At 31.6% G+C, this 13,785-nt stretch overlaps 1 protein-coding gene across 8 annotated transcripts in view; it reads right to left on the bottom strand.

Annotated features, from left to right (window-relative positions):
- The window catches only part of LOC126768474 (cAMP-specific 3',5'-cyclic phosphodiesterase), a 341,168-nt gene that overhangs the window by 18,322 nt on the left and 309,061 nt on the right, over nucleotides 1–13,785 (bottom strand). For all 8 annotated transcript variants that reach the window (XM_050486608.1, XM_050486611.1, XM_050486605.1 and 5 more), the window contains one exon: nucleotides 1,120–1,232. In XM_050486608.1, the coding sequence (XP_050342565.1) occupies nucleotides 1,120–1,232 (113 nt within the window). The remainder of the gene's footprint in view (nucleotides 1–1,119; nucleotides 1,233–13,785) is intronic.

Raw genomic sequence — 13,785 nt, 5'->3', positions numbered from 1 at the left:
TTATTTATAATTTAATTTTATTAAGCTTCATGAGAAATTTTGAAATACCATTTTGATAGCAATCAAAATGGTTTGAATTATTTTTTACTTCTTTGAATTACAATTTGAAAGTCAAAGTATTTAGTGGTAGTTAAGCATGGGCAAAAAATAAATTTACATTACCTGTACGTTCTCTTCTATATTTTATTAAACAGAAAGAAATAGAATAAATTCATCGAAAAATTGAAATCAGAAAGGATGAATATTATTCGTTTCGTCTCGAAGATTATATTTAATGTTAAACGAAATAATTCAATACAACTTGTTTATATAAAACCTTCAAAGATGTTATCCTTTGAAGGCTTTCATAAATTGAAAATAACAATAAGACATAGATAATAAATAATTTAAAGCAAGCACGAAATTATAAATAACTCAAAAACATATTCAATCAAAGTCCCTCCTCACCGTACACTCCTACGGGAGGAAATTTACCAACACCTTTCACCGTATACCGATCGTTCTTAACCTTTATCCTATTTATGTGAGTGAGAGTGTGTTCTCAAAAGAAGATAAACGCGTTGCCGTTTGAGAGCAAAATTAACATTAGTCACGCTTTCATAAATCTTGACTCATAATTATTTCGTCAGTTTATAAATTGAGGTCATTGTTTAAGAAATATCAATATATGATAAACATCAATCACAACATCGAGGAAAAAATCTTTTTCTAGGTGGCGGTGTCATCGATCATTGAATTCCGCATGTAACACGTTATCTGTTTCAAGTTTTGCAAGCATTTTCTAGAGATGCGATGATAAGTGACGTAATGTACACGTAACGTCAAGATATTTATCTAAAGTAAGCAACATGAGTCCTTTGTAAAACGATATTTAAAATATGACTATCTTAAGCACTCGGAGATATTCAACAGTTACTTAAGGCTCTCCTTAGTTTAATATTAAGCTGCGGTTATAACTCAATATTGCTCAGAATAAATTATCCGTTTAATGTTTCTATTTAATAAGGAGTATGATGATTTAATTATGCAATAAATAATGTTGATTATGACGCGGTCGGTATTGGATCTCAATGAGAATACCGCATTATTTACATACATGCTTCTCGCTTAGTTGCTTACCTTGAGCGAAGCCATATCAGAGACAGAGCGGTGTGTTTGTATGGTCTCGAGCTGATCCAGACACCAATCCAGCTCCTCAACGGTCTCGAGTGCTAGCTTCATATAAGCTTCATCTGTAACAATAATAAAAATCATTAAGCCAAGTTAAAATCTAAGATAAAACAACGTACATATTATGTCGATTAACAAAAGTTTTTTTTTATAATTTTAAAGCTTAATTTCATAGTTATTTTATTTAAGTAGTTCATTGGCATCACATTGCGATCTGTTATTTATTAAATTTTATTTGAGACTTACAGCCGAGACGGGCCTCAATTTCTCAAATAAAGTCAAATCAAATCAGTGGCTAGAACACGTGAGTCTTAACTTAAAGTTTGCTTCAAATCCTGGCAAAAGCACTACTGAATTTTCATTTTCTTTGTTTTTATAATTCATCTCGTACTCGTCGTTGAAGAAAAACATCGTGAAACCTGCATTGGAGAAGCGTCGTTAAATGAGCTCCAAACCTTCTCGTCGACAGGAGAGGAACGAAGCCTTAAAGGTGAACTTTTCCTTTTAAAGGTGATCCACTAAGTTATTATGCTATTATTTTCATGGATTTATTAACAATGGAAACGAAGGGCTCAATTAATTATTTGGGATACTATGTTACAAGAACCAGGTTCAGGTGAAGATGGCAATCATTATCATCAACCGAAAATTGTATGTACATTAAGAAGAGTATATGTATGAGTATGTAGTAAGTTTCTTATATAAGAATCAAAGAAATATAATTATAATATGTAACCTGTTAATTACCAGCCTAAAATACGAATGAAGATTTACTACCACAAATTCTAAGTGAATTTCTGTTACATTTTGATCTGGTTATTTATCCGTAAGATGTGTTTGATGTGGTTATTAAGAACACATATCGTTGGTTTAATAACACTTGTCAAATAATAATGTTTGTACACAAAAAATTGAATACTAAATAAAATATATTCATTTTATAGTTATGTAGTTTGAGTTTTATAGATAATTAGACATATCTATGTAAGTACGTACATAATTTGATCAGTTTTTTTTTGTGAGATATATATTGTTTGTAGTATAATTTATTATTTTTGTAATAAAAATGATAGGCAGACTGGCAAATAAATGGCCACCTTGCCCAAGGGGGCTTTGTAAGAAATATTAAATATTCCTTACATCGTCCTTACGCCAAACTTTTCCCAAGTTAAGGGGCTATGTCCCTTGTGTTATTGTTTTATAGAATATGTGATATACTTAATATTCCCAGAGGGCTTGCACAAAGCCGCATCCTACCAGATTAACGTTATCTTTTTATAAGTTAATATGATTTATACATACGTTATTACTTTATACAGTATTTAAGTTTGCCACACAACCGCATACATGAATTTGTATAATCAAACATAAAGGAACAATTAATTTAAGAGCTTCTGCGAAGATATCTTTTGACACTTTTTCCGCGTTTATTGAACAAAAGATCTCAGTCTCGAACTAGCTAACTAGGTTTATCTTATTCACACGATACGTGAAAGTCAGTTAACCAACTCACTTTTATGATTTACTAATTTCCGCTCACGGCATCGCTCGCGTATAAAGAGGAAGGTGGTGTGTGTGTCGGTCAGATGTTAGGTTTCCTGTTTCCATTTCTGTACCACTGACAACGTGTATAAAAAAAATCACGATGATTGTTTGAGTTGATAGTGAGTTAAGACGTGACAGGTAACAAACAAACAAACTCACTTTCGAATTTATAACATTAATATGGATGTATATATATGCTATGTATGTATGTATGTATATGTATATCTGAGCTGTTTGTATATATATCTGTAAGACAATTATTGTAAAATCAACATTAATGTTTACCAATTATCTGTAATAGAGTTAGTTGTTGACGATCGACACGATTGCTAGATTGCCGATATGCAATCTAATATTACCAATTATTATTAATAATAAATCTATAAGCGATACATAAAACGGTAGCTGATATGAAAATAATAAGTGTGTCTTTCATAAATAACGCACTATATTATATTTTATATATCAACTCATATATCAACTAACAATTTTACCTTTATTGTAGAATCGCACTTATAAAAAATATTTAAATAAAGATTACGTACAGTTATGTATTTTTTTTAAATAGCTTATCTGTTATTATAATGTATATAATTTATCTGTTATTATATATAGAGACTTGGCCTTTTATTCTGTAATTGGTCTAGATGTATCTTTCTTTTTATCGACTGTATCACGGCGAGTGCTCTGAGGAATTATTCTCTCTAATTCCTGCTTCCCCCTTCCTTCTTAAGTCCACGCGAGCTGGTTCTCGATGTCACCGCCTAACTGTGACATCAATTCCATCGCCCACAAAGAAATTTGGTAACTCTTTTCTTTGTCACATTTCCAAAAAATGGAATTCCTTACCAGCTCACGTGTTCCCCTCCTCTTATAACCCGGGTTCCTTCAAACGAGGCGTGAAGAGGCATCTTGCGGGCCGGCAAGGCGGGGACGGCTAGTACAGAACATTCTTCCTGACTGTACTGGCCGTCGTCGCGTTTGGACTCTACTACCACTTACCATCAGGTGGAGTAGAGTAATTTGCCATCCCGGCACATATAAAAAAAAATGTCTAGACGGCGGACGTGATTTATGTCACTAAGATAAATGGTACGAGAGAAACCAATATCTATACTTATAATATATAAAGAGGTAAAGTTTGTGAGGTTGTTGGGGGTAATCTTTGGACCTACTTAACTGATTTTGAAAATTCTTTAACCAATAGAAAGCCACATCATTTGTGAGTGTCATAGGCTATAGCCTCCCACTACAACGACAGAGTCTTTTCAAAAATGAAAAGTAAGTCGTAGAAAAAACGGTCGAACGAAAACGTTTCTTACGAACGCTGCCCTAACGATGAGAGATATATTATTAAGTTCTAGAGAAAAGTTGTAGAACTTGGTAAAGCCTACTAAAAAGTCAGTGACAGCATATGTCTCACTTTTTTTTTTAATTCATTTTTACAGTTTGATTTTTGATATTTTAAATTATCTCTTAAATTGATAATGCTCGGCCAATCGATCACATGTGAAAATGCTTACCACCCAAAGAAAGAGGGCACGGGTCAGCTAGTTATATAATATAACCATCATAAGATTTATTCCATCAAGCTATTAAGACACTTTAATCGATAGAGTTGTTTGTAATTTGTGACCGATCTCAATGATGAGTAATCTTAGTCTCAGTCTCGGTCATTAAGTTGATGTTATAGTGCACAAGTAAGTGAGAGTAATAACGACTTTACATATTTTAATTAGCTCCGGGCTGATAAGGTGTATATTTCTAATAACACAATTATGTATTTAAATACAGAAGATGTGGTTTCGACATTATAACTAATATTATAAATGTGAAAGTGAGTTTGTTTGTTTGTTTACGCTTTCACATCTTAACTATTAAATTGATCATAATGAAATTTTACAGTAAACGACACATCACACACGGGCGAAGCCGCGGTCGGAAACTAGTGTATTAATAAATATTCAATTGTTTACCTCTAACAATAATAACAAACTATACACATTATCAGTAACGGCCTTAAGTACGGTTCCGGTAACAAACAAGCGATTATTTTTCCTTCAAATCATCGATACTGTCTGTCAAAGATGCACACAGAGGTCCTGATAAGCTTCGACCTTCTGCGATTACACTACTGTTGCTAACGAACACGTCTGTGGGCCGTGATCACATACGTCACAATATAGATAATTCATGAGTTTTGACCTCAGGGTATGTAAACATTGATACATCGCCTGACCGTTCAGTGCATGAAGTAGTCTACCGATGCCTGTAACGTAATATTGCAACATGATGCTGGGCACGCGCATCAAAAAGTCAAGTGTATCTTTCACAAAGTACGCGACAGCTGTATCTTATTAAGTTCATTCAAGTACAAGTCCCGCTGGGGTATAATATTTTATCCGTGAAATTATTATAACTAATAAATAAACCGGTAATGTTTTCAACAATTATTGATCGAAGAAAATGTTGCCAAAATGGTCTAGTATCAAAATAATTAGAAATTTTTGTTCTCACTTTATTGTCTACGTAAATTTAATCTTAAATTATTTAATGGACAATCTGTCTATCAACTTTATAATCAAAAATGACTTTGATGGACAGACCAATGAAGAATCAAATTACTCGAAATTGTATTTGAATTTTGTTTTTATAATGTTTCATATCTATATAATATTTTTCATCAAGAAAAAATACATAATTTTTAAAATGACCTCTAATTTGGTCATATTATTTGTTGTGCTATATCTTATTTTTTATGTAAACACTGTTGAAACCGGTTTTAGTTAAACTATTCATATTTCTGTGGTCTGTTTTTAAAACACATAATATTTTCTATTAAGTTATATTGAGAATAAAAAGAGCAATATAACGTTTGACAGACTCGAAAATAAATTTTATATCAACAATTGCGACTCGCGCGACTTAGTACGGCGCAATTAAGGTTTTTACCTTAGATTTTTTTAAGGAAAATTGTCATTAAAATATGAAATTTATGATACAATCAGTATTGCGCCAAGTTGTCTTATTTTCAATCAGCTAATAACCCGTTGTGTACATTTCTTATCTCATATCTTTTTACCTTATGGTTTTTAATGAGTTATTTTAACATATTTTAATATTTTCGTATCTATAACTCTTTACAAAGTTTAAAATTACTGTCAGTATTGATATCGATCACCTTAAATGAACAACAGAGAAACAAGGTTTTTACTGATTATAATAGCTAATTAATTATATGTACGTCGTAACGTATATGTATTATATGAATAGAAAAAAATGTGACTTAAAACTAAAAACTGCAACTTGTCATTCGATGAATCGTTTTCTTTTTAATAATATTAAAAATTCAAAAACAATATGTTGGTATTTTATTTAGTTCAAAATATGATATTCTAATTCATTTCGATCTAAAAATTTGTAGCGTAAACGTAATATCCCACCGTTATTGGACGATAAGTGATTCAATTCAAAAGCACTAGTGTTGCTGGCATCTGCATTGAATATAAAATTAAAAAGTTTGGCACGACTCAATTATTTTTAAATTACGTATCGATTTCGCAGTATTACCAACTTGCTATTTTAACAATACCAAATTTTAATTTGGTTATCATATTTTGTGTTATCTGTGAGCAATATAAAATAGGATTGTTTCTTCTCATTATAATATAAATAATGACTATTTAAGTATTTCAATGAATGTAACCGACTAAATAGTATAAAGTTTATTTATTAATTTAAATGTGAGACGTTCACCTCTTCATCTTATCCTTGAGTATAAATGTAAGTTTACCATTAACCTATTAAATTATTATTAACTGGAATAATTTTACTACTTGCTCGATACAATTTCTCTTTTCGAATAATATTTTATGATTCGTAGAGTAAATCCCACTGCTTAAATTATTAAAAATTAAAAAAACCATCACGCATATAGCGTTTTTTTTTAACTGTACACTTCATGATCATTTCATGCATTAATCGTTTTATTTAAATTGCGTATAAGAATTGACGTAGTATTTATTATGCTTAATACGTTGTTCACATTAACTATCAGCTTTTAATTGACAACCGATTCAACTATTTCACATTATGATTATATTTTAACTAAACCATTTTTTGAATTACTGCACGATTCACAATTTATTTTATTCAAAACCTTTTTAATTTGCATACATTTTATTTTCATATCAACCCATACGTATAGAACAAGTACTATTATTTCGTTTGTCGTAAGTTTTTAAATTAAAAGCACTTTTGTGCTAGATAAAATGTGATATGCAACACGTGTGTATGACGTCATAAAAGAACTATAACTTACGAGGCGTTGTGAAACATGAATGTCATAAAATTAACGTATAAAATGTTATCAATATTATTTATTAAGAACAGCTATTAAATAATGTTTCGTAACAAATTTAACATATTTGTACACTAGTGTGCACGCTAAAGTGTAAAAAAACAATGTACTAAAAAGATTAAAAAAATCCAATGATTGAGATCTAGAGAAACACAAAAAAGAATACGTGTACTCTCAAAACACATTTTTAAAACTAAAGTTATAATATTCGATATATCAAGCTCAGTTTTGGCAGACTATTTTCTTTTTAAGCTTAATGGTTTTGTGGATTAAAACAGTGGTGGGTATACACCATATTGAATAATAACTTATGTAGGGCAACTAAATACATTATCAACAATAAGTTTTAAAATCACGCTAATGTTGACTAATTGCGTGTAAGTCTGAAAAGTTTTGCAATGGCCTACATTCCTTGTTTTACTGGAAATAACGTGTGACAGTGAGTGTCCTGAATTGAGATCGCGTCGGGGAGTCAGTGGCTCATTAGTACTTGTCACGCTCCAGATTAACTCGCTTTTTGTTTAAGAGGATTTCTGAATTATTTGAGTACCGATTGGAGATATAAACCAAATATTTTGATATTGTGAAATTGTTATTTTTAAAGCGGAATACGTTTTCTTTATTTAATTTTCAATTAATACAAATTGAACATTAAAATAAAATATATTAATAAACGTATAATTGTTTATATCAAAACATATTTGTTTTAACTTTGGCTAATATCGACACATCAAAAATAAATCATAAGAAGATGAAAATATTTAAACATTTACAAGTATTAAGCCCTTACGATTGAAATGTTTTCTTTCTATTTATACGAAATCAACTCCAACCTATTAAATGTAATAAGAGTATTTAAACTTCGATCACATTAGGCGAAAATGCGTAAGATATGCATAGATTCACAATAGAGTAATATGAACAAAACAAGTGACAAATATACAAGATTTCAACCTTTATCTCAGTCATAGATAAAAGCTTAAAAAAAAGTTCGTCTTCCCTTCATATAAGCGATCTAATTTTACTTCAGACTTGCAGTAACACAAAATCCTTAAATAGTATAGTGTAAATTTTTCTTTTTGGCATTAATATTGGAATTTCAATGTTTATCGCTAAAAGGTTTTTTTTTATTAAATTAATTTTATTTCTGAATACGTAATCAATATTGTGAAGTACATAGAATATCTTTTTCGGTTTGATCTGACAGTAATAAGAGTTATTGCTGTATACTGTTGGTGCTCGTGTGTAAAATAATTTTCACTATTTAAAAAGTGCACTATACTCAAATTTATTTTGCGTATCTTTTAACTGTTCCTAAGTAATTAAACAATAACACCGAAGAAAAAATTGAATTTTCATTAGTAACAGTCCGATAACGGATAGGCCAATTAATTGATAGTATTATTTTACATAACAGGACTATTAATTACAGATGAGGATTTGCAATGTCACTAGAATGGAACTAAAATTTTCAACTTCCGATTTCTATGTTTGGTATTTTTATGTGCTTCCTATTTATCCCGTATTCCGTGGTAATGATGGCATCTTGGAGATGGCTGCATGTGTCGTAAAAAAAACCTGATACAAGTTATTTAAATATCCATTTTGTTGAATTATAAAAACTTTAAAATGTACAATAATCATTTGTAGATTTAAAGTCGTCTTATCTAGTTTATGTAATCTTTTTTTTTTAGATAATCTTTTTTGTTTTTTCGTTTACTAAACCGTGAGACACTTTTAACGTGTAGTCACCAAAACAATATAAAAATAGCTACTGGACTAATTTAAGTGGCGTAATCTAATTCAATATAAACCAACCAATTATTTTTATTTTCGACTTTTACTACTGGGCGAACGTTAGCTATAATTATTCGCTTACCCAGTTTAATACCTAGCAATACCTAGTTTAATCGAAGGAATGTGATGTAAAGTGTTTTTGACGAAGGACTATTAACAATTCGAAGATCGTTAAACTAAAAATAAATTTAACACTTTTTTTCGCTGCTAAATTTGGCACACAATAATATTAATTTACCAAATTATTTATAGGTAACAAAAAGAAATAACCAGACTTGTGGTTATAAAAATATTGTAATAACTGTAATGCTGCTAGTTTTAAGTTTCTAATCGCAATATGACATATAAAGAGGACAAAGAAGAATTCGTTTTAATTATTATCAATTTATTATTATTATTGATATAATTTTTAAATATTCATACAAAATATTATCACGAAATATAATATATGCTTTATAATAAGTAGTTAATCATCACTGTTTTTACATTTGCTTCAGAAATATTTGATAAAATTATGAGTGTACTTTATTGAAAACAGTACATGGAAGAAGACAAAGAATTTATTTTTGTAATTCATGCTGAATTCACGTTCATAACAAACCGGCTAACATTCTAATGATGGTCAATGATTCAAGATTAATTACGAAAGCTTTAAATACTTTTTAAAACTATAATACATAATATTAAAAATTATATATTATATATAATATTAAAAATTTTTGATTAACTTAGGGCTTTGTAGACGGACTAGGAAGCTCTTGAAAGTCCCTAACGCATAAAATAATATAATGTGACGTTGACTCATATGTAAAGATAAAATTGTTAAATGTTAGTACAAGCCTAAAACAGAGTAATTGAATGTGACAAGTGTCGTGTCACGATTCAAGAAATATTTCCAGCTCATTGTTCATTAACAAGACTTGATTGAAGAAGTTAATAAAATAAAACAATTTCCGTGGGTCAGGCGTATTTAATCAATTAGTGTTAAATTTATGCTTATTATTGTGTGATTTATTTTACCTACATTTTTTTTCATACAGAGTATAACGAGATGTAATCTCCAATTATGACATAGTTATATTAATAGATATGATGTATTCATATTGCATATTCATTCCAATTAAATTTTTATATAATAAAACTATTCCAAGAAATCAAAAATTGATATTAATGTAATGTATGTAATAATATTATTAACATGATTTACTGCTACAGTTAACGCCATCTAGCGTCATGTATATGTATCATTTATACGTTTGTATTTTTACGTTTTAACTTTTTTTTTAAATATCAACATTGTACGTTTACCGGTACCGAGAAAGGTTTAGTCTCAAGCAGTTTTAATGTGATCAACTACCTCATTGAATACTGTAATTGCGACATTAGTGGTATTATACAGTAATTATGTCCTCCTGAACGATTTGAGCCAAAGAGGCCTTACTCAAGGAAAGCTAGCCAAATGCGCAGGTCATATTATAGTACACATGTGTGTGCGCATATGGGCACGCATATGGGCTCTCAGATGGGACGACAAATCCACCAACGACCAGAAAGAGTTCAAGCGCATGACCAACAGCTTGACGTGCTTTCTAAGGCACGAAAGCCTACACTGCCAACTTCCAGATTTCGGGTACGGCTACTGAGAATTTTCCGACTGAAAAGCCTCAATAACTTTTTATCCGTTTTTTGGTTCGACCTGGAAGCTGCGACCTCATATATATATATAAAAATCCAAAGGAGGACTATATATATATAGTCCTCCTCATCGATTTCGATGACGGCGACCCTAGAAATTAATTGTTATTTCTAGCATGAGCCCTAATGTGGCTCGCTAGACCAAATTTGGTTTTAAAAACCCTACGAAACGGTAACAATACAGTTGGCCCGCAGAGTTGTATGTAGGATGGCTTAGGTCTTTCTTTTCTTAACTGGCGCTTTTCGTCTAGTGCGTGAAGGCGGTTTTCCTCAAACGTTTTGATCTTTTTGTAGACGGTAGAGCGTCAAGATGCCCTTTGGGAAGCGAGCTCCTCCCAACCCTCTATGTCAATGTCACAAGCTTTTAGTTTCTTCTTATAAACACGTACTTGTATCGCAAATACTGACCACCATGCTTCCGTTTGCCTTTAGCTAACTCCGAATAAAATACAGCTTTAGGCAAACGACGACCGTCCATGCGTAGGACATGCCTACACCATCTGAGTTGACGTTGCATCAGAAGAGCTTCCATGCCGTAAATTCCAGGGTGACGCAGGACCTCTGAGTTAGGGAAGTGATCCTGCCACTTGAAACGTAAAATTGAACGTAGACACCTTAGATGATGTGTCAAGTTTTTTGATGTCTGATTTGTAGATACACCATGGTGTATTGGTGGTGTAACTTCTACTATATTCTATTATATGGCTCAGAGGCATGCCTACGGGGATAATTAGTGCCTTATAGACAATAATCTTTGTCTCTAATTTGAGGTCATGGGATTTCCACACACCATCAGTGAGTCTTCCGAAATTGGCGGCAGCGTAGGCAATGCGTGATAGGATTTCCGAAGCCAATGTGTTGTCAGATCGAATGTTGCTCCCAAGATATTTAAAGTGAGTGACCTCATATAGTCACTAGACGAACGAGGCCGCTTCTAATTAATATTATGAGATGACAAGAGAAGACCACTAGTAATAATATTAGGTCCTTACATATGAAATTAGTGTTTTGTCGTACTGACCACTTTGATCTGAAATATCTCCTCTTTGGTTAAGAATTCCAAATTCGAATTTGTAAATTCATTTAGCTGGTACATTTGAATTTTGAAAACAGTCATTCATTTGTTTTTTCCTCATCATTTTTTTCTTTGACGTCGCTTATTATCGCACAATGGAAAACATGAAATATCGTTTTATTTAGGAGTACGAGTTCTACCGTGGCACCAGTGCTGCAGAAACAGCTCGAAGGATTAATGATGTGTCACAAAAGAAAGCACGATACGTTTTTGGTTTCAACGTTTTAGTTCTGGAAATTTCGACCTTCAGAACCAATCCCGTGGACGGCCGGAGACCACAGTGGAAAATGAGGAATTAAAGGCTATTGTGGAAGCGGATCCATCACAAAGCATTTCAGAGATAGCTGCAGGCTTCGGGGTAAGTGATAAAACTATATTAATCTACTTGAAGCAAATCGGGAAAGTAAAAAAGCTTGAACGATGGGTACCTCATGAATTGAGTGAATCGAACTTGCAAACACGCGTCGACTGCTGTGATACTTTGCTCAACCGACACAATAATGAAAGGATTTTAAATTAAATCATTACTTGTGATGAAAAGTAGATACTGTACGATAATCGGAAGCGCTCGTCGAGAACAGAAAATATTTTTTATCAACTAACATCCTATAAAAGTTGCAACGATAGATATAAAAATTACGATAGACGCAAAACAAATTCCCGAAAAGAGTTATTTTTACGCGTTATCTTTCTGTATCTTTATCAGATAAAAACATCACTATTGAAAGGATAAGACAAAAAAATCAAGATACACATATTACGTGTGTCAAAGTATTACGTATGTAAAAGTGTGTCGTTCTAGTTTGTATTTAGAAATTAAATTAAAAATAAACTATTAGAAATTATGCTTACATTAATGTGCTTACACTCTCACACATCTCACATATCTTGATAAGCATATAAAGTCGTTGGTTCTGAACTCTTTAAAATGTGTTACTATTTATATTTTAAACGTGTTCTATCAGATTGTCAGTGAGACAATAGTGTGTACTTGTGTTTGTGCTCGCATTTGTAAACTACAATTGTGGGCAGTTGGAATTCTTTGATGGCCTTCGTGATCGAAATTGAAAATGAGAAGATCATCATCATCACCACATTCTTGATTGGAATCAAAGGCAGTGTCGCTCTAGCCTGATAAGTGCATGGTTGACAACGAAAAGATAGTGTATCAAAGTTTAAATTTTTCAAAAAGTTATTATGTATCGATTTAGTAGATTGTAGATAATAATTTATAGGTATAAATTATAAACTATAATTATATTTAATATAAAAAAAAATATAGAGAGTTTTATGGACTTTTGAAGACAGGATTCGATGCCACACGTGCTCCCCGCAATGCGCTACTCTAATGCAGGTTTGGATACAAAAGAGACATGATTTTATTTGCCACATTCCACATGTTATTTCCAATAAACACAAATTAAGCACATGAAAACTTAGTAACTTTTTCTCTGGCTTGAGACCGCTATCATCGGTTAAGATGCACGTATTATAGTCACCGCTCGTTAGTTCTACAGTATATATAACAAAATAATTTTGTCTGTGAACTACTATTAAATGAAATGTAAACATAAACTATGTATCAGGCTAAAAATGATTTATTTGCAACATATTCTCTCATTTTTTCTATCTTTGTCTTAATTTAACTGTAGTACAACTACAATTAACAATTTATTTTATAAAAATAAATTTATACTGGATGACAAAATTTAATATTTTTTTATATTCAATTAAAATTTAAATGAATGGTAGCTGATAGATTTTAAATGTCTGCAAGTACTCCTATAATTCACCTATGATTTCTTGTTATGTAATGTTATTGGATATTCGTATACATAACACAGGACGCAACAAAGAAAATTTACCCAAAGGTATAATTAACACAATAAATGAACATTGAAAATTAACGTAGGTGTTTTCAGTATTTATTTAAGAGGAGAATGACACTCAGTAGAATACAGTACAGTAACAGCCTTTGAATGTCCCACTGCTGGACTATGGCCTCCTTTTTTAAGGAGAAGGGTTGGAGCTTATTCCACTACGCTGTTCCAATGCGGGTTGGTGGAATACACATTTGGCAGAATTTCAGTGAAATTACACACTCATGCAGGTTTCCTCACGATGTTTTCCTTCACCGTGAAGC

This window comes from Nymphalis io, chromosome 5 (assembly GCF_905147045.1).
Source record: "Nymphalis io chromosome 5, ilAglIoxx1.1, whole genome shotgun sequence".
NCBI lineage: Eukaryota > Metazoa > Arthropoda > Insecta > Lepidoptera > Nymphalidae > Nymphalis > Nymphalis io.
Note: the sequence above shows the minus strand (reverse complement) of the source record. Positions and strands in the feature narration are given on the sequence as shown.